General features: G+C 49.3%; 2 protein-coding genes across 2 annotated transcripts; both read left to right on the top strand.

Annotated features, from left to right (window-relative positions):
* The first annotated feature begins 741 nt into the window (after positions 1-741).
* Positions 742-7,496, top strand: ush1gb (Usher syndrome 1Gb (autosomal recessive)). Its single transcript, XM_083686950.1, has 4 exons — positions 742-1,020; positions 5,015-5,456; positions 5,722-6,563; positions 7,210-7,496. Exons 1-3 carry the CDS (start codon positions 857-859, stop codon positions 6,559-6,561), a joined length of 1,446 nt encoding a protein of 481 aa, XP_083543076.1. The 5' UTR covers positions 742-856; the 3' UTR covers positions 6,562-6,563; positions 7,210-7,496.
* Positions 7,278-16,636, top strand: fads6 (fatty acid desaturase 6; the record flags this gene model as incomplete). The annotated part of the gene is made up of 8 exons (XM_083687581.1): positions 7,278-7,411; positions 7,503-7,569; positions 10,366-10,612; positions 12,600-12,766; positions 13,889-14,069; positions 14,887-15,074; positions 16,033-16,212; positions 16,483-16,636. 8 exons carry the CDS (start codon positions 7,278-7,280, stop codon positions 16,630-16,632), a joined length of 1,314 nt encoding a protein of 437 aa, XP_083543707.1. The 3' UTR covers positions 16,633-16,636.
* Between the last annotated feature and the right edge of the window lie 1,962 nt (positions 16,637-18,598).

The following is an 18,598-nucleotide window of genomic DNA, read 5'->3' as shown; positions in this document are numbered from 1 at the left end:
GCCTGTATGGACCTGTAGCTTCAATGTTCAAATTGTGTTCATCCAATGTGTGGTTATGAGAAGAAAAAAAAAAACTGCACTTCCTGTTACTAAATTTGTTTGAACACCATCTGCACCACCAGTCTCTGATGTCATAAAAAGAGTAGCAGGAGATAAGAGCAGAAACTGTATATCAACCATTAAGGTGTATCCTGCCGACTATTAAATAATAATAAAAAAAGCATTCTAGCATTGTGACTGCCTATGGCCCCTGGTCCTAGCATAGATTACTTTTTCTTATGATGACTGATGGATAGATGATTCACTTACTTAGACAAATGGATTTGTTGTAAGTCGCTTTGGATAAATAAAATAAAATAAAATATTCAGGCTACTGTTGAAACCATTTCCCTTTGGGTGTTGAGAATAGTGTTGTGGCCCCAGTAGGCATGCATTAAACGGTGATTAATTACAGTATAACACGCTAAATTGATACTATTCAGGGTCGTCTTGAAAGTGAATTCAAATAGATGATGTTGAAATTAAAATGTAGGCCCTGGGGCTATTGTAGGCAGTACTAGGCCAAACAAATTACAAATAGTTACGGTGAGTGAAATCCTGTTACTAGAAATTCAGAGGCGTGTTTATTTCCCGGAACCACTCCCCGTTTGACAACCACCGTGTGTGTCCCTGGCAACCGGGCTGGCTTCTCTCCGTAGTCCCTGCCTCCCCTCCCCGGGAAGCAACACCGAGCACCGAGCACCGAGCACCGAGCACCGTGCGTCCTGGACAAACCTGCCCCCCCTCCAAATGGCGGGCAAACTCTCCGCGTCTTGATGCCAAAAGATAACACGCCAGGCAAGGAGCCGTAGGCATAATGAACGACAAGTACCACAAGGCGGCCCGGGACGGCTACCTGGACCTGCTGAAAGAGGCCACACGGAAGGAGCTGAACGCGCCGGATGAGGATGGGATGACACCGACGTTATGGGCCGCTTACCACGGCAACCTCGGTGCGCTCCGGCTCATTGTGTCCAGAGGGTGAGTTTTGTACGCGGCCTCCAGCGACTCCCGGCAGCTTTATGTGGAGGGCGACTAACTTCTGTGTTGAGCGGCACAGGTGTTGAGTTAGTACATGACCTGCAGGAGTAGGCTGTCAGCAACTAACATGTCAGCTGGTGTCTCACCGTCTCACCGTCGGCAGCACAGTTCTATGTGCATCAGCTGGTTTACAATAGAGCTATATTAAATATAATTGTTAATAATAACCATATAATATATTATATGAATAATCAAGATGATAGGCCTATTCATATGAAATGAGGAAGCTTTTCAGTGATACAAGACGAAAAATAGTATAGGTAATAGTATATTTCAGAGTGTAAATGTAAAACAACCCAACAATCCATGTTACCATTAATCTTTTTGCATCGTGTGCTTTATACCTGGAAGCTGTCCATTCAGCTGGGCTGGCTCTGTGTGAGGAGGTCCTGATTACTGTCCAGGAGCAGGTTCATATACAGTTCCCTCCATAAGTATTGGAAAGAGGAAGCATTTTGTCTTCTTTTAGCTCTATATTCCCAACAGTTGGACAGTGGATATGAAATCAAACAATTTCTATGAGGTTAAAGTACAGATTCTCTGTTTTAATTCAGTTTTTTCAGATTGGTTTCACCTTTTTTATACATAGTACCTCTATTTCAGGGCACCACATCTCAATATGATATTGCAAAACTGAGGTCACATACGATATCACCTGGGCGATGCGTCTGAATCCATTCAAATGGCCATATCTGTGTCACATCAGGATTTATACCTCCTGATGCCCCCTGTCACCCCTTCAATCTGTGTGTCTGTAGATGGACTACTCTGTCTTATGCATTTTAACAGCCTGATTAAAACGAAAGGTCACTTGCTGGAGGATGGCCTCACACACACACACACACACACACACACACACACACACACACACACACACACACACACTTGCAGGATGCTAATATGCATGAATGTACGCACACGTGCACACGTGCGCACACACACACACACACACACACACACACACACACACACACACACTGGGTGGCTCATGTCATAACCCCACAGTTAATCCCACGCTGTAGTGGACTTTCATTGATGAAAGCTGCGATTGTGAGACAAACATAACAGAGCCTCCGCGGGTAATTCATCCCGTTTTCATACAGATTCATATCAGAAGGGGCCGAGCCCTCTCCCCCCGCTGTGAGCCCCCAGGCTCCCACAAAAAGATAGCGGCTACGCTCCGAGCTCCGACACAAAGCACCGCATGAACGTATATTCCCTAATTAGAACGGTCCTGCGCCGCATACGCCACAATACACTCTCGACTGTCTTATCAATTGTACTTCCTCTTAAAGAGCTGGGAAACGGGAAACGGTGGAGATAATTAAACCAGGATTTAGGCGTAAGGCTATACAGTATTCTCATACGATAAAGTCAAGAGCTTCTCTTTCAGAACAGAAGCTCTTTTGTGCGGCCGTACAGTCTACGTCGCTGCTCTCTTTTGTTTAAGGTTTAAGTGCCGGACAAAAGCCGGATTTGGGAGGGTGTAATATTGACTGCCTGTTTGAAAAGGGGCCTGTCGGTGTGAGGGCCTGATGTGGCTGAGACAGCAGCCAGGAGACTCAGGAGAGAGCAGGGCAGGGAGGCACTGTGTCACGCTCCTCATGACAGGTTTATAAGGCATGGTGCAGTAAAGAGAGGAGCGTTTGAGCCTCACCACGGAGGAAGAGCGTCGTAGACATCAGCGAAGGAAAGGTCAGCGTGATGGATAGGGCCTGTTCTACCCACAGTGCTCTCTGGGGGATGCACACAGTGGATTCGGCACACAGGAGGATATCCAGAGTCACGGTGGGGGTCAATGATCCTGGACAAAGGTAAACCAAGCATGATGCTGGAAGCATTTCTGGGGTAAAAGTGACCATTTATTTGTGTTTATTTTTTCATTGTGTTATTATTTTCTGGTCAGAGGCAGAAACCTGATCGTTTTTTTGATAAACGTTAGTGGGTGACTAACAAGCAAATTGGGCATTGGTCAGCAACTCGTGCAATTGCGGGGTTGGGTGACTGTGTCTTTGGCAGAGAATTTGATAGTCAAATTACTGTTTGGGACGTTCAGGTGTGATTTGTCTCCGACATGAGTGATGCATCATCTTGTGGAATCAGTGCCACAAACAATTGAGGATGTTTTGAGAGCAAAGGGAGGCCCTACCCAGTATTAGTATAGTGTTCTAATAAAGGGAGGCCCTACCCAGTATTAGTATAGTGTTCTAATAAAGGGAGGCCCTACCCAATATTAGTATAGTGTTCTAATAAAGGGAGGCCCTACCCAGTATTAGTATAGTGTTCTAATAAAGGGAGGCCCTACCCAGTATTAGTATAGTGTTCTAATAAAGGGAGGCCCTACCCAGTATTAGTATAGTGTTCTAATAAAGGGAGGCCCTACCCAGTATTAGTATAGTGTTCCTAATAAAGGGAGGCCCTACCCAGTATTAGTATAGTGTTCCTAATAAAGGGAGGCCCTACCCAGTATTAGTATAGTGTTCTAATAAAGGGAGGCCCTACCCAGTATTAGTATAGTGTTCCTAATAAAGGGAGGCCCTACCCAGTATTAGTATAGTGTTCCTAATAAAGGGAGGCCCTACCCAGTATTAGTATAGTGTTCCTAATAAAGGGAGGCCCTACCCAGTATTAGTATAATGTTCCTAATAAAGGGAGGCCCTACCCAGTATTAGTATAGTGTTCCTAATAAAGTCCTCAGTGAGTGTACATAACTGCAAATGTAACATCAGATTTGCAGGTCAGGTGTCCCCCCCCCCTCCCCTTAGTCTTTCCCGTCAGAGTCTGAACTGTTGTTGTTGTCGACAGGAAGTGTAAATCAGGGTCGAGGGCAGGTGTTGTTGACCTTGTGGTTGTGGTCACGGTTTCTGTGACCGTCTGTGAGAAAGAGATAAAAGAAAAAAGCTCTCAGATGAATAATGCAAAGTCAGCACTGGAGTGTTTCACCTGCAGCACTTCAATTATTGATCAACCTCAGCCTGGCGCCCGGCGCCGTGGGCGGGGGAAAGAGGGGAAGGGGAGGGGCCAGATCCACCAGAGAGGAAGTCAAATGTAGCTTGTCATGACATCACTTTTTTTTTTTTTTTTTTTACACCTGTCTAACAATTATTCAAAATTCCACTATCTATCTGTTCTACTATCTAAGTATTGTGTGTGTATTTCATTGTGTTTATATATCTTCATTTATATGGAAGATATCACCATATGGGAAATTGCCGATTCATCCCTGTAAGCAGAGTAGAAGTGTTGGGAGAGTGAAATATGCCTTTAGGTGACAGGTGGTCATGTGGATGGGTCAGCTGACTTCCTGAGTTCAGCGTGATGTGAAAGAGGATCAGCTGAGGTGAGGTTGTGTTTCTCTCACCTGGTGATTTAGACCAGGGGTCATTATCAGGTGACAGAGTAATGGGCTAGTGCGCCTACACACACACACACACGCACATCACACACGCATGCACGCACACACACACACACACACACACACACACACACAAACACACACACACACACACACACACACACACACACACATACACACACACACACACACACACACACACACACACACACACACACACACACACACACACACACACACATACACACACACACACACACACACACACACACACACACACACACACACACACACACACAACAACCTGCATTTTACTCTTCCCTAACTCCTCTCAACTTCTCTGTCTCCCTCTCACCTCTTCCCCCCCCTTTCCTCCTCTCCGTCCCACTCTCCTCCATCCCCCTCTTCCCCCCCTCCACCTCTCCTCCATCCCCCTCTTCCCCCCCTCCACCTCTCCTCCATCCCCCTCTTCCCCCCCTCCCCTCTCCTCCATCCCCCTCCATCCCCCTCTCCACCTCTCCATCCTCCTCCTCCCCTCCCTCCCTTCTCCTCCATCCCCCCCCCCCCCCCCCCCCACAGAGGCGACCCGGACAAGTGCGACATCTGGGGGAACACGCCCCTCCACCTGGCCGCGGCCAACGGCCACCACAACTGCCTGTCCTTCCTGGTGTCCTTCGGTGCCAACGTGTGGTGCCTGGACAACGACTACCACACGCCCCTGGACATGGCCGCCACCAAGAGCCACATGGACTGCGTCCGCTACCTGGACTCCATCGCCGCCAAGCAGACGGCCATGAACCCCAAGCTGGTGAGCAAGCTGAAGGACCGGGCGTTCCGCGCCGGCGAGAGGCGGATCAAGGACTGCGTGAAGATGCAGAGGAAACACCACAAGCAGATGGAGAAGAAGTTCCTGAAGGACTCCGCGGCGTCGGACAACTCGGACGCCATGAGCTTCTCCAGCTGCACCAGCGGGAGCACGCTGAGCCGCAAGCTGCCCCAGTTCAACATGCCATACTCGCAGGTCAGAGGTCACGCAGACGAGCAGGCCGACAACACCACCTGACAACCTCACAACTACACCACACTGTCCATGAACGGGCCATATCACAGGATAGATCACTGTCTCGTGACGTAGTTAACAGTTTCAGTGTGTTACTCTTCTAGTCTTAGATGTAGTCAACATCCTAACTAATCCCTTGACTGGATAAGGAAGCCTAGTAGGAACATTTCACAGTTCATTCAGTTGTTATTTCGTTGGTTATTTCCTGGTGTTTCTTTCCCCTCAGGCCACTCTGCACTCCACAGCCAAGGGCCGGACCAAGATCCAGAGGAAGCTGGAGAAGAAGAAGCAGGTGGACGGGACCTTCAAGATCTACGAGGACGGGAGGAAGAGCGTCCGCTCGCTGTCGGGCCTGCAGCTAGGCAACGACGTCATGTTCCTCAAGCAGGGCACCTACACCAACGCCAATGCCAAGGAGCGCTCGCGCCTCAACATCCGCGACATGTTCCCTCACCACGGCAACCAGGAATATGACGACGACGACGGCGCCGACACCGTCTCGCGTGCCATCAGCGACCCGGGGCTCCACGAGGCCGCCTACTCGGAAATCAGCGGCGACTCCGGCCGCGACTCCCTGTTCACGCGGCCGGGCCTGGGCACCATGGTGTTCAGGAGGAGCTACGGGAGTGGCGGCCTGTTCCTGGCGCGGGACGAGGGCAGCGTGGTGGGCAGCGAGCCGGCGGGCCGGGCGCCGAATGTGCGCCTGCGCGGGCGCCTCCCGCGGCGCTCGCCCAGCCTGGACGAGGACAGCATCGGCAGCGCCCTCAGCCTGCAGGACAGGAACCTCCAGGAGCTGCCCTGGGAGGAGGCCGACGTCGGCCTGGACGAGGAGCTGGAGCCCCTCAGCGGCCACCTGGAGACCTTCCTGGCCTCCCAGAGCCTGGGGGAGTTCATGTCCATCTTCAGGAGGGAGAAGATCGACCTGGAGGCGCTGATGCTCTGCTCGGACCAGGACCTCACCAGCATCCACATCCCCCTGGGCCCCAGGAAGAAGCTCCTGGAGGCCTGCAAGAGGCGGCAGGACTCCCTGGAGGATCCGCAGGGCATCCAGGACACGGAGCTCTGAGGGTCAGTCGCCTCCTAGTCTCGTCTCCCAGACACTTCCGCCCCAATGTGTGAAACGTCCCCCCTGCCCCCCCACCCCCTGCCCCCCCACCCCCCTCCCCCCCACCCAGTGCTTCCAACCTCGCAGCCGTGTGATTCGATGAAATCAAATAATAACAAACACTTGACTCAATTCCCTCCCACTAAGGCCAGGTTTGAGTCGTTGTTACTCCAGGCTTATATATGCGCTGTGCGCATCAGCCTGGGGACGAGGTTAGTCACCTCCTGACAGGTTGTAGTTGTGTTGTATGAAAATGCACAACATGATGCACTTGTCATAAAGAGAACAGGTTTGAATTGGAAGAGACGGCCAGACGCCCTGAGGGAACCGCAATCGTCTCTGAATTACAAGCAGATAATGTTCCTGAGGCGAACACGCCTCGGAGACACAATCAGTTGTACTCATCTTAATGGATCAGTCTCACAAAGATCATGAATTACATACCACCAAAGGGTGGTCCACAGCGCCACCTACTGGACAGACGTGATAAACACCTCAGCATGGCGCTATCTGTGATAAACATGAAATAATAAGCACAGTCAGATGATTTTCTCTTCCTCTATGAAAACTCTAACTCTTGATCGGTTTGTCTGTTTGTTTGGTTCACAGAGGAGACATGTGGTGATTGTTTCGGATCCATTGACGTCTTTCAGGACATGTGGCAGGTCTGTGCTTGGATGGATGTGGCCTGGTCCCAGCTCCAGCTCCAGCTCCAGCTCCAGCTCCAGCTCCAGCTCTGGTCCCTGACCCTAGGACCTTCAGAGCTGTGTGTGCCTGGCTCTGAACCCTCTCACCCAGAGGTCCTGGGGATGTCACTCCCTGGCTGGAGACCCACAGGAGATTAGGAGAAGGATTAGGAGTCCCGTGGGATGTGCATGTCTTTGATTACCGTAAAACGCCAGATATAGGGGACGGGACGGGGACGGGGAGGGAGATGGGGACGGGGACGGGGACGGAGACGGGGATGAGGTCTGGCAGAGAAGAGGGAGACCGTGCTTCCTCCCCTCCTCATCCCCTTCCTCCCCTCCTCATCTCCTTCCTCCCCTCCTCATCCCCTTCCTCCCCTCCTCATCTCCTTCCTCCCCTCCTCATCCTCACACCCCGCATTTGTGTAAATGTGTTTTTTTTGGTTCAGGAAGGTGATTTAGTGTACGAATTATTGTTTTAAAATATTTTTCTCAATGTTTTGTTAACTGTTTAGTACACACACCACTGTACAGTTTTCTACATCGGTATATATAGTAAAAAAATTAAATAAAAATTAAATAAAAAAAGAAGTGTCTTCAGGTAAAAGACAACAAAGCAGAACCCTGAGAGCTTTAGTCTCGTCAATGGTAATGAAATGGAAGGACTGTGGTCTTTTTTATTTTTTTTTATGTCAAAAAACAGTTGCCACTGGTTCTATCTCTGTCTGTGTCTGAGCGAAGACACCACAGCCGTCCTGTGAGTTATCTGTGGGCGGCGGTATCTTGGGCGTCTCACCAGCGTATAACATATTTCACAAGAGACCTGAGTGTGGACTGGTGGACTGGTGGACTGGTGGACTGGTGGACTGGTGGACGTCTGACTGAGTATGACTGTGCATGAATGTGCGTTTCTATGTTTATCTCATTTCAGTGTCATTCAATGATGCGAACTTTTGGAATACAAAATAAGTCATGTTTGGATGTAACCAACCACACACATATTAAAAAAAGGTTTTATTACAACTGATGAAAGGGCCTATGTTTGCCCGGTGTACACAGTGGGCTACGTCTGTTTTATTGAACCTTTATTTATACAGGGTTATAGAGCAAGGCCTCCTATGAAGGTGCACCCTGTCCACAATATCAATACAATTAAACAAACAACACCTACAAATACAACACAGTAAAATACAGAAATCATATAAAAGTACATCATATAAAACCACAATATCATGTTATATCAAGACAAACAATCACATCCTTCACCAACGAGGTCCTTAATCAACACCCTAAACTGCCCGAGCGGCACCAGAACAACTGGTTTTTTGAGGAAATTCCTAACTGCTGTTTTTCGTAGATCTTAACTGCTGCTGTCGAAAAAGCAAGCAAAGATTCCGCTGCATACCCTGTACCCAGCATGCCCTGAGTCCAGCCCTGACCTGTCAGACAGCGTTACTGTATGATGGGCTGATTGACAGCTCCTGTTATAAACAGCGCAGTCAGTATTCCTGCAGAAGGAGGGCTGGAGAGCTGTCTGATAGCCTGGGGCTCGTATGTTCCCTGCACTCTGCTGAATGCTCCTAGCACTGGACTTGGACCTCTCTGGAACTGACCCAGCCTCCCCCGTACTCCTCAAGTCATTAGGAGCGCTGCAGCCAACCTGGCACCAAGCCCAGAATACCAGCCAACCTCTCAGAAAAAAACACACTCTACAGTATATACACTGTATGTCTCTCTCTCTCTCTCTCTCTCTGTACTGTCACTATGACAGAGGAGAAAGAGAGAGAATTTGAATGAGTGAATAAGAGTGTTTGAGATAACAAGCATAGAGCATCTCTCTCTCACTCTCTCTCTCTCTTTCTTTCTCTCTCTCTCTCTCTCTTTCTCTCTCTCTCATTCTCTCTCTCTCTGTCTCTCTCTCTTTCTTTCTCTCTCTTTCACTCTCTGTCCCTCTCTTTCTCTCTCTCTCACTCTTTCTCTGTCTCACTCTCTCTCTCTCTCTCTCACTCTCTCTCTCTCTCTCTTTCTCTCTCTCTGTCCCTCTCTGTCTCTCTCTCTTTCTTTCTCTTTCTCTTTCTGTCTCTCTCTCTCTCTCTCTCTCCAGCCACTCGCTCCCTCCCATAGCAACAAGAAACAACTAACACTGAGCACTAAGCAGCAGCTACTAATCCTTTCTCCTTCTGCCTCAGCAGCCTTTTCCGTACTTCGTTCCCAGGACCTCTGCCAAGGTTATGGGGACAGGAGAGAGGGAGGAGAGAAGGGGAGGGGAGGGGAGGGAAGGGGAGGAGGGACATGCACTATGCATGAGACAGACAGAGAGAGAGAGATCTGAACAGAGAAAGGAGAGAGGGAGAGAGGGAGAGAGGGAGAGGCAGAATCAATTCTCCAGCCGAGCAGCTGCAGAGCGAGAGTTGTGTGTGTGCGTGCGTGCGCAGGCGCAGGCGCAGGGAGCACGTGTGTGTGTGTGTGTGTGTGTGTGTCTTGTGCGTGCCAGTGTGTGTATCGTTTGTGACACAGAAACCTGACAGGCTCAGTCAGCTCACAGGACTGCCCCAGAGCTGCTGCCGCAGGGGGGGGGGGCCTGTGTTGTTCCACATCGCTGTGGGACAGCTGACGAAGAGGGAGAGAGAGAGAGAGAGAGAGGGAGAGAGAGAGAGAGAGAGAGGACACAGGACACAGGGCGTGTGAAGAGAGAAACGAGAGGGGAGTCACACAGGGATTGGAGAAGCTGAAAGAGGCTGAACTTCTCTCAAGGGGAGTCTCTGGCCAATTAGGACTTTGTCTCTCTGTGCTATGCAAGCTCCGGTCCAGGGAATGTGTGTGTGCAGGGGGCAATGTGCAGCAGCAGCAGACGCTCCTTCGTAAACACCAGCCGCCTCGAAGTCTACGTGTAATTCTGTGCGTCTGAGCGTCGGCTTGTCAGTCAGGCGACCAGCAGGGAGCTGACATGCAGAACGTACCGGAAGAGTGGAGGGAAGGAGATAGCCGGAAGGAGGAAGGAGGAGGAGGAAGAGGAAGAGGAAGAGAAGGAGGAAGAGAGAGGGATGTCAAACCCTGGGAAGGGAAGACGTTGTTCCAGAGATCTGTCAATGGTGGGGCCACGGAGCCGGGCACGGTGGACCCGGGGAAGGAGAGGGGGACACGGAACGGAGAGGCGGCGGGGGCAGGGGCGGGGGCGGGGGCAGGGGCGGAGGGGATGGACAGGGAGTCGCTGATGATGGAGCTGACCCGTCTGGTCCAGAAGACGGTGAAGGAGAGCAGCTGGTGGGAGAGGAGGGGCATCGACTGCACCATCCTGGCCCTGGCGTTTGTCGCCTTGCCCCCGGGTAAGACACCTGCCTCCCTCCCGCCATGCCGTCTTTAAATAGGTGTTTATATTGTTGATTTACTTCACACCATATAGTCTTGAAATACGTTTATATACTGTAAATTTACTTCACAATATATAGTCTTTTAATAGGTGTTTATATACTGTACATTTACTTCACAATATATAGTCTTTTAATAGGTGTTTATATTGTACATTTACTTCACAATATATAGTCTTTTAATAGGTGTTTATATTGTTCATTTACTTCACACCATATAGTCTTTTAATAGGTGTTTATATTGTAAATATACTTCACAGCATATCGTCTTCACAGTATATCTCATTAAACAGATTTACCACAACCCATTTCATGTGCAGATGTAAGATATTGATATGCAGTCGATGCCAATGTGCAGCTATAGATAGACGGTCAGAACCCTGCTGGTGTTCCTGCTGGTGTCAGATAGTCACCTCCCTCCTGGCCTATCTGGGTCACTAGCTAACGTGACGGACCACTGCCAGGCCAGAGTGACTGACCACTGCCAGGCCAGAGTGACGGACCACTGCCAGGCCAGAGTGACTGACCACTGCCAGGCCAGAGTGACTGGTGTGACCACTTTCACAGCCCTGCCAACCTCACCTGTGCCAGCTGCCTGTGGCGGTGGCGCTGAGCTGTGCCCGTAGGGAGTATAGCTGTCAGGGGGTATCAGTGACCTTGGGTCTTATCGCCTCCAAATGAGTCGCTTTGACATGTTGGCGTGGAATGTTAGCGCTGGATGGTTGTTTGTGTGTTGGGAACAGAACAGCCATGACATCTGCAGTCAGGGAGCTCCTTCACTCCAATAGGGAAGGTGCATTGTAGGTGCATCATATATATGTGCGTGCGTGCGTGCGTGCATGCGTGCGTGTGTCTGTGTGTGTGTGTGTGTGTGTGTGCTGGTAAAGCATGGCGTTAACAATGCTTAGGTCCCGCTGGGACCATATACACTGAAAAATGTATGCACTCACTGCAATGTGAGTCACTTTGGATAAAAGTGTCAGCTAAATGGCATATATTATATTATTGTGTGTGTGTGTGTGTGTGTGTGTGTTATACTCTTGCTTTTGAGAGTGTTAGAATTTTAGTCTGTTGTCTGTTGATATCGTTGTCCTCCCCCCCCCCGACACAGAGATCCAGTTTCTCTCCTTCACCTGAGCCCCTGAGTCACCTGTCAGTGGTGAAACCCACACCTTGGCCCTGGCAGGCGTCGGGGTGGGACGCTGTTTACCCACCTAGGGTTCCGAGGAGGGAAAAGTAGTTATCTGACACTGCAAACACACACTGTCATAAAACGAACCCTCTCTTGCCCAGTGTGTGTGTGTGTGTGTGTGTGTGTGTGTATCTGTGTTTGTGTGTGTGTGCGTCTGTGTGTGTGTGTGTGTGTGTGTGTGTGTGTGTGCGTCTGTGTGTGTGTGTGTGTGTGTGTGTGCGTCTGTGTGTGTGTGTGTGTGTGTGTGTGTGTGTGTGTGTGTGTGTGTGTGTGTGTGTGTGTGTGTGTGTGCGCACTGAACAAGAAGGAGGATACCGCTGATTAAACACAGATGTCAGTCTTCTGTCCAAGAAAGATCCCATGAGAAACACCACAACCATAAAAAGGAAAAGAGACCACATGCAGGCGAAAAGGGAACAGAATGTTCTGGCAAAGTGTTTAATGTGGCAGGGCAGGAACGGGAGATGTGTCGAGACTGAGTCACTGAGATGGGCTGTACCTTTTAATGCTCACGTCTCCCCTGCAGGTTGTTTTTATCAATCCCAGGAAGCTAGATGTTATGTTCGTGTGCTCCAAGCTAAGCCCAGCCAAATCCCCCAAGCGGTGGGGTAACATACATTACAAATGTTATTTTAACCTCAGCTTGACACTGTCTGAGCCAACTGTGTGTTCTTCTCTCTCCTTCCCTACAACTGTCCCCTGCGTCCTCTCCTCTCCCCCCCCCCCCCCCCCCCCCCCCCCCCCCCCCCCCAGCCTTCCTCCTCCTGGCGTCCTCCCAGGCCATCCTGTTTGTTGTGGGGATGCTGTTGATGGGCGTGGCCCACGCAGTCATCACCATCAAGGGGACCCACCTGTCCAGCCACGGGTCCCTGAGCGAGTCCCAGGCCTGGGGAGAGTTCTGGGCCGTCTTCTTCATCGAGGTGAGGTACTCCCTCTTGGTTCTCCTGGGGAAAGATGACCAAGTTAGCACAGATGATGTCCCCAAGGTCACTATGATGCTTATGGAGATGACTGACTTACTGACTGCAGAAGATGCAGATGATCAGTGACATCATCAGTGTGGTGAAACAACGTCAGCTCGGTTCATCGACCCCCAACTCTCTTAGATTCAAGATCCAAGATTCTTTACTTGTCACGTGCATACAAGTATACAGAGAAATGCAAAAGTGACAGTGCCACAGAGTAGTGCAACAATACGTTTTAAAATAGAATAAAATAAAATAAAATAGAAGTACTAAAAAATATAAACAGTATGAACAGTATAAGCAGTATAAACAGCGGTGAAGCAATGTACGCAATGGAATGGCAATATACAATGGCAATGACAGGTTGACAGTACAGATAATTACAGTGGAGGATGAGTCTGCAATGGATGATTATGTGTGTGCATATGTGTTATGATGTCAATGAGTGTGTGAGTGACTTGAGGGGGGCACTGGTGGGGTCATCGTTACAGATGCTTGGCGTTAACCCACCAGGCGATGAGTTTACAGATTAAACACAACATGGCTGCACTTTGATCGTCATTGATCTTGGACTTGTTTTTATTCCCTGAGCGTAACGCAGAACGCAGCGTTCAGTCAACCTGGATCAGTTTACTTTAGGTTATCCAAACCTTTCTCTGGGTGCCGCTTTACGAGGAATTCTTGGGTTCAGGTGTGATGTCAAGAGAATAGATCGGCTCGCCGGAGTCTTTCAATAATTGAATACAATGTCTGCGCAAGGGAGGGATACAGTACAGCAGGCTGCAGCAGGGTACAGCAGGGTACAGGGTACAGCAGGGTACAGGGTACAACAGGGTGCAGCAGGGTACAAAGGATCTCTGAGGATGTGAAAGGCCGGTCCTCAGTTTTAATCTAAAAACACAAGCAGCGGAAAAAGCACCAGCGACAGCAAAAACGTATGTCTCGATTTCCTGACGATTTTTGCTCATCAGATGTCTGTCTGTACTTCTGTCTGTGTGTGTGTCTGTGTGTGTCTGTGTGTGTGTCTGTGTGTGTGTCTGTGTGTGTCTGTGTGTGTGTGTCTGTCTGTGTGTCCAGGTGTGTGGCTCTTTCACAGCGAGAGCAGGCGTGCAGGGCCACATTAAGATGCACCACGCTCACACCAACGTCATCGGGCTGGGCGACTCCAGCGTCTGGAAGGTCCCCTTCCTGCCCCGGAGCGTCTACCTGTTCATCGCCCCCCTGGCCATCCCCATTATCACCCCCCTGGTGGCCCTAGGTGAGAACTGCAGCCGGCCACGAGGCTTGGGCCTGAGAAACACTGGCTAGACAAGATATGGAAAGTAGCATCTAACCTACATCTAACCCTGACCCTAACCCTAACCCTAACCCTAACCCTAAACCTAACCCTAACCCTGACCCTAACCCTAACCCTAACCCTAACCCTGACCCTGACCCTAACCCTAACCCTAACCCTGACCCTAACCCTAACCCTAACCCTGACCCACAGAACTGTTCGTTTTACGGTTGTATGTTGTCTTCATTTTTGAGTTGATCATTTGCCAAAAGAATGTACGGAAAAAGGGTTTTTACTGCCTGTACACAAAGATAGTTTCATAAAGATAGTTTTACTATTGGCACACAACAATTAGCATTTTTTTCCGTTTGCATGGGTGTTTTCAGGCTGGCATGGAGCTATGGTGCTGTCCCTGTGTCTGACTGTTTCTGACTGTGTCCGACTGTTTCTGACTGTGTCTGACTGTGTTTGACTGTGTTTGACTGTTTCTAACTGTTTCTGACTGTGACTGACTGCTTCTGACTGTGTCTGACTGTTTCTGACTGTTTCTGACTGTTTCTGACTGTGTCTGACTGTGTCTGATTGTTTCTGACTGTTTCTGACTGTGTCTGATTGTTTCTGACTGTTTCTGACTGTGTATGACTGTGTCTAACTGTTTCTGACTGTGTCTTACTGTGTCTGATTGTTTCTGACTGTTTCTGACTGTGTATGACTGTGTCTAACTGTTTCTGACTGTTTCTGACTGTGTCTGATTGTTTCTGACTGTATCTGACTGTGTGACTGTGTTGTTGTTCTGTAGGCCATCTGAAGAGCCACTCCGTGGGCCAGGCCCTGAGGACGGTCCTGATGGTGGCCTTGGGGATGTTCTCCCAGTACTGGTTACTGCTGCATGTCTCTGGGTTCCAGTCTCCCTACAGCGCCCTGCTCTGCATGCTGGTCTGCAGGGCCATGTTCTCCCTGCCCTACATCCATGTCAACATCTTCCAGGTGAGCTGCGTGCGCAGACACATTCACACACGCATGTACACACTCACACATCCAGACACATTCACACACGCATGTACACACTCACATGCGCAGACACATTCACACACGCACGTACGCACTCACACTCACTCACATTGCGCAGACATGTGGAATGAATAGGGTTTCTAAGCCGTATTTGGGCCTTTGGATCAAACTGTGAAGGGCCTTCATGGATATTATTATTATTAGTCTTTTGTAGAAAAAGCCTCGCTCCTTACAAAGCAGCATTGTGTCCTCACAGCTCGGACCAGGAATTCCACAAGTTCAGTCAGTGACCAAAGGGCTGGAGAAAAGGACAATTCATGCATGTTTTTCCCAGACGGAACCTTTCAAGGGGGAGTCTATTGTGCATTGTGCTGATCTCGAGAAGTTCTGAAGTTGGATTAAAATTTAGAAAAAAAAAACCTCTTGATCTGAAGCCAGGAGGTGGTGGGGGGGGGGGGGGGTCGGGGGGTCGGGGGAGGGGAGGGGGGGTTGGAGGTAAGGGGATGTGGGGGGGGGAGGGTGGAGAACCACATGTGAAAAGGAACACATCTCCTCCTATGTTGTTGTTGCTGTGGCTATTACTGGCTGTTGTCTTGTTCTACCCTTCCTCTAGATTACCTTTGAACCACTTCCCTTTGTGGGGCCTCCTTTGTAGCTGTCCCTACCCCACCCTGCGCCAGCAGGCCCCTGCAGAGGCATTCAGGCCTGAGTGCTGAGGTTACTGTAGCCTGCGTTCCCAGACAGACCATGCTGGGCTCAGAGTCTCACCTTTCTCCCCTCAGTATAAATGGACCCCTGCAACACACGCCAACTGTCCTTCTTCTCTGACAATCTCAGAGCAGCACGGATTCACCTTGGCTAAGAGGACAGACACACACACACACACACACACACACACACACACACACACAGTGATGTTTGTTGCGTTCCACAGCACATCGGCCTGCCCATGTTCTCGTCGACCAGCCGGCCCAAGCGGATCTACCAGATGACCCACGGGGTCCTGAACCTGCCCCGCAACCCCGTGCTGGACTGGGTCTTCGGACACTCGCTGATCAACTGTCACGTGGAGCATCACCTCTTCCCTTTCCTCTCCGACAACATGTGTCTAAAGGTGCAGTACAAAATATCTGGCAGAACGTGAGAGAAAAACAACTGGACTCTTCCTGATTACATTTCTCTTTACTTTTTTTTCAACCGACTCCCCCCCCCCCCCCAATCCTAACCCGAACTGTTATTTTAACAGTTATTACAAATACATTTTACTACTACTAGGTACAACAAACACACACACACACAAAAATATTGTTTATATAAAGTACCTGGTAGACAGAAGACCTTTTTGTTTTTTTACCTGGTTAATTCTAGTCCCTCCTCCCTGCAGGTGAAGCCCATCGTGTCTCAGTACCTGAAGGAGCGACAGCTCCCGTACCAGGAGGACAGCTACCTCTCCCGGCTCCAACTCTTCTTCCACAAGTACCAGGAGTTCATGGTGTTCGCTCCCTCCATCACAGAGCTGGTGGGGGTGCAATGATGGAGGGAGGAGGGAGGAGGGAGGAGGAGGGAGGAGGGAGGAGGTGGAGAGGAGAGAGAAGGAGGGAGGAGAAAGGAGGGAGGAGGAGGAGAGAGGAGGGAGGAGGGAGGAGGTCAGAGGAGAGAGGAGGGAGGTGGAGAGGAGAGAGGAGGGTGGAGGAGGAGAGAGGAGGAGGTAGGAGAGAGGAGGAGGGAGGGAGGTGGAGAGGAGAGAGGAGGGTGGAGGAGGAGAGAGGAGGAGGTAGGAGAGAGGAGGGTGGAGGAGGAGAGAGGAGGAGGGAGGAGAGAGGATGGAGGAGGGAGGGAGGTGGAGAGGAGAGAGGAGGAGGGAGGGAGGTGGAGAGGAGGGAGGAAAGAGGAAGGTGGAGGTGGAGAGGAGGGTGGAGGTAGGAGAGGGAGGAGCAGGTGGAGGCAGGAACACAGGGACTATACTACTAACACTGCTGCTGTCACGGAGAGAGTAGAGACTGGATAAGGAGACCTCCACCACGGTCCTCTGACAGGACCTCCACCTCTGACAGGACCTCCACCATGGTCCTCTGACAGGACCTCCACCTCTGACAGGACCTCCACCACGGTCCTCCGACAGGACCACAACCTTAAGAGCACAAGCTCCTACCAGCCTTGGCACAACTGCAGCTGCTACATTCATCCATTATTTCAAATGAAGAGATCGATTGTTTCATGACATCGCTCGAGTACATCGTCCACCAATGTATCTGCACAATATGATATGATTTAATAGCATAACACTCTATATTTCCAATGGATGATGCTGTCTAGGCTAAGACAATGTATTCAGTTAGATAACAATGCAGCAATATAAGACACTGTAGGTAGATGATCATTTTATGATACAGTTCAATAAAATGAATGATTTTATGTTGTTTATTTTAGAACATAGCATTATAATAACACATATCGGAGCAATATACAGCAAACATCCTAATCATAGAGGAGATTTGACAAACAGACCAGCTCGTAGAATGTATCGTCATGGAAAACTCTCGGTAGTTTTCACAAAGAGAATGTCTGATTCTGTAATTCTGTAATTATTTGTCAGAGACGGTGGATTGTGTTTGATGATGTCACAATCTCTGTCCGGGCTTGAATGAACTAAATTAATGTTTAATTTTGTTGTATGAACTGGGGGAGCTTCATCAAAGACCCCAGTATAATTGACCCATTTACCAGAGACAGATGGTGCTGTTGTTGTTGTTGTTGTTGCTGTTGTTGTTGTTGTGATATGTGTGTGCCGTTTCTTTTGCAGTGTCTTGTGTTCAGAAAGCACACCCTTGTTTGCACTGAAATGACTTTCCATAGGGAATAAAAAATCCGATCATTTACAAGAAAGCGTTCCAAGTTTCGTTTCAAGAAATCAATTAGCAATAAGAGCTACACCTGCTGAGACATTTTGTTATATAAAACAGTAAATAATCATTAGTCACTTGAGTAGAAATACATACAGTGTTCAATACATTTCCTACTGATCCCTTATGTAATTGTTTTTATTAGTGTTGTTACTTCGTTGCACTGTTGGGGAGCTAGCTTTCCCTAAGCATTTCATTGCACCGTCTACGGCTGTATTCCCTGTATGCGATTTTTTGATTCGACATTAGTGTTCAGTGCATCTGTAGGATGTAATGTCTGCCACTGGGTGGCAGTGTTGTATCTGTATGTAGAGCTCAGAGCTCAGAGCTCGTTGGCCTCTCTCTCCTCTGGGATTCAATCAATGTTCTTGTATTTGCATTGAACCTCCCTGCACTTTGGAATTAGGAGAAATGTTTATCAAACACTGATCAAGCACATTTACATACAAACGTCAGAGAATGTACCTTTCTCTTGGACCAGTATTCATATGCTTTCTCCTCTGGAACTCTAAGTAAAAATAGTTTAGAATCGTTTGATGTTTGGTCAAAATGATAGCACAATCATCGTTTCATCAATACAAATAATGTATTTATTAC

This window comes from Argentina silus, assembly GCF_951799395.1.
Source record: "Argentina silus genome assembly, chromosome: 16".
NCBI classification, from domain to species: Eukaryota; Metazoa; Chordata; class Actinopteri; order Argentiniformes; family Argentinidae; genus Argentina; species Argentina silus.
Note: the sequence above shows the minus strand (reverse complement) of the source record. Positions and strands in the feature narration are given on the sequence as shown.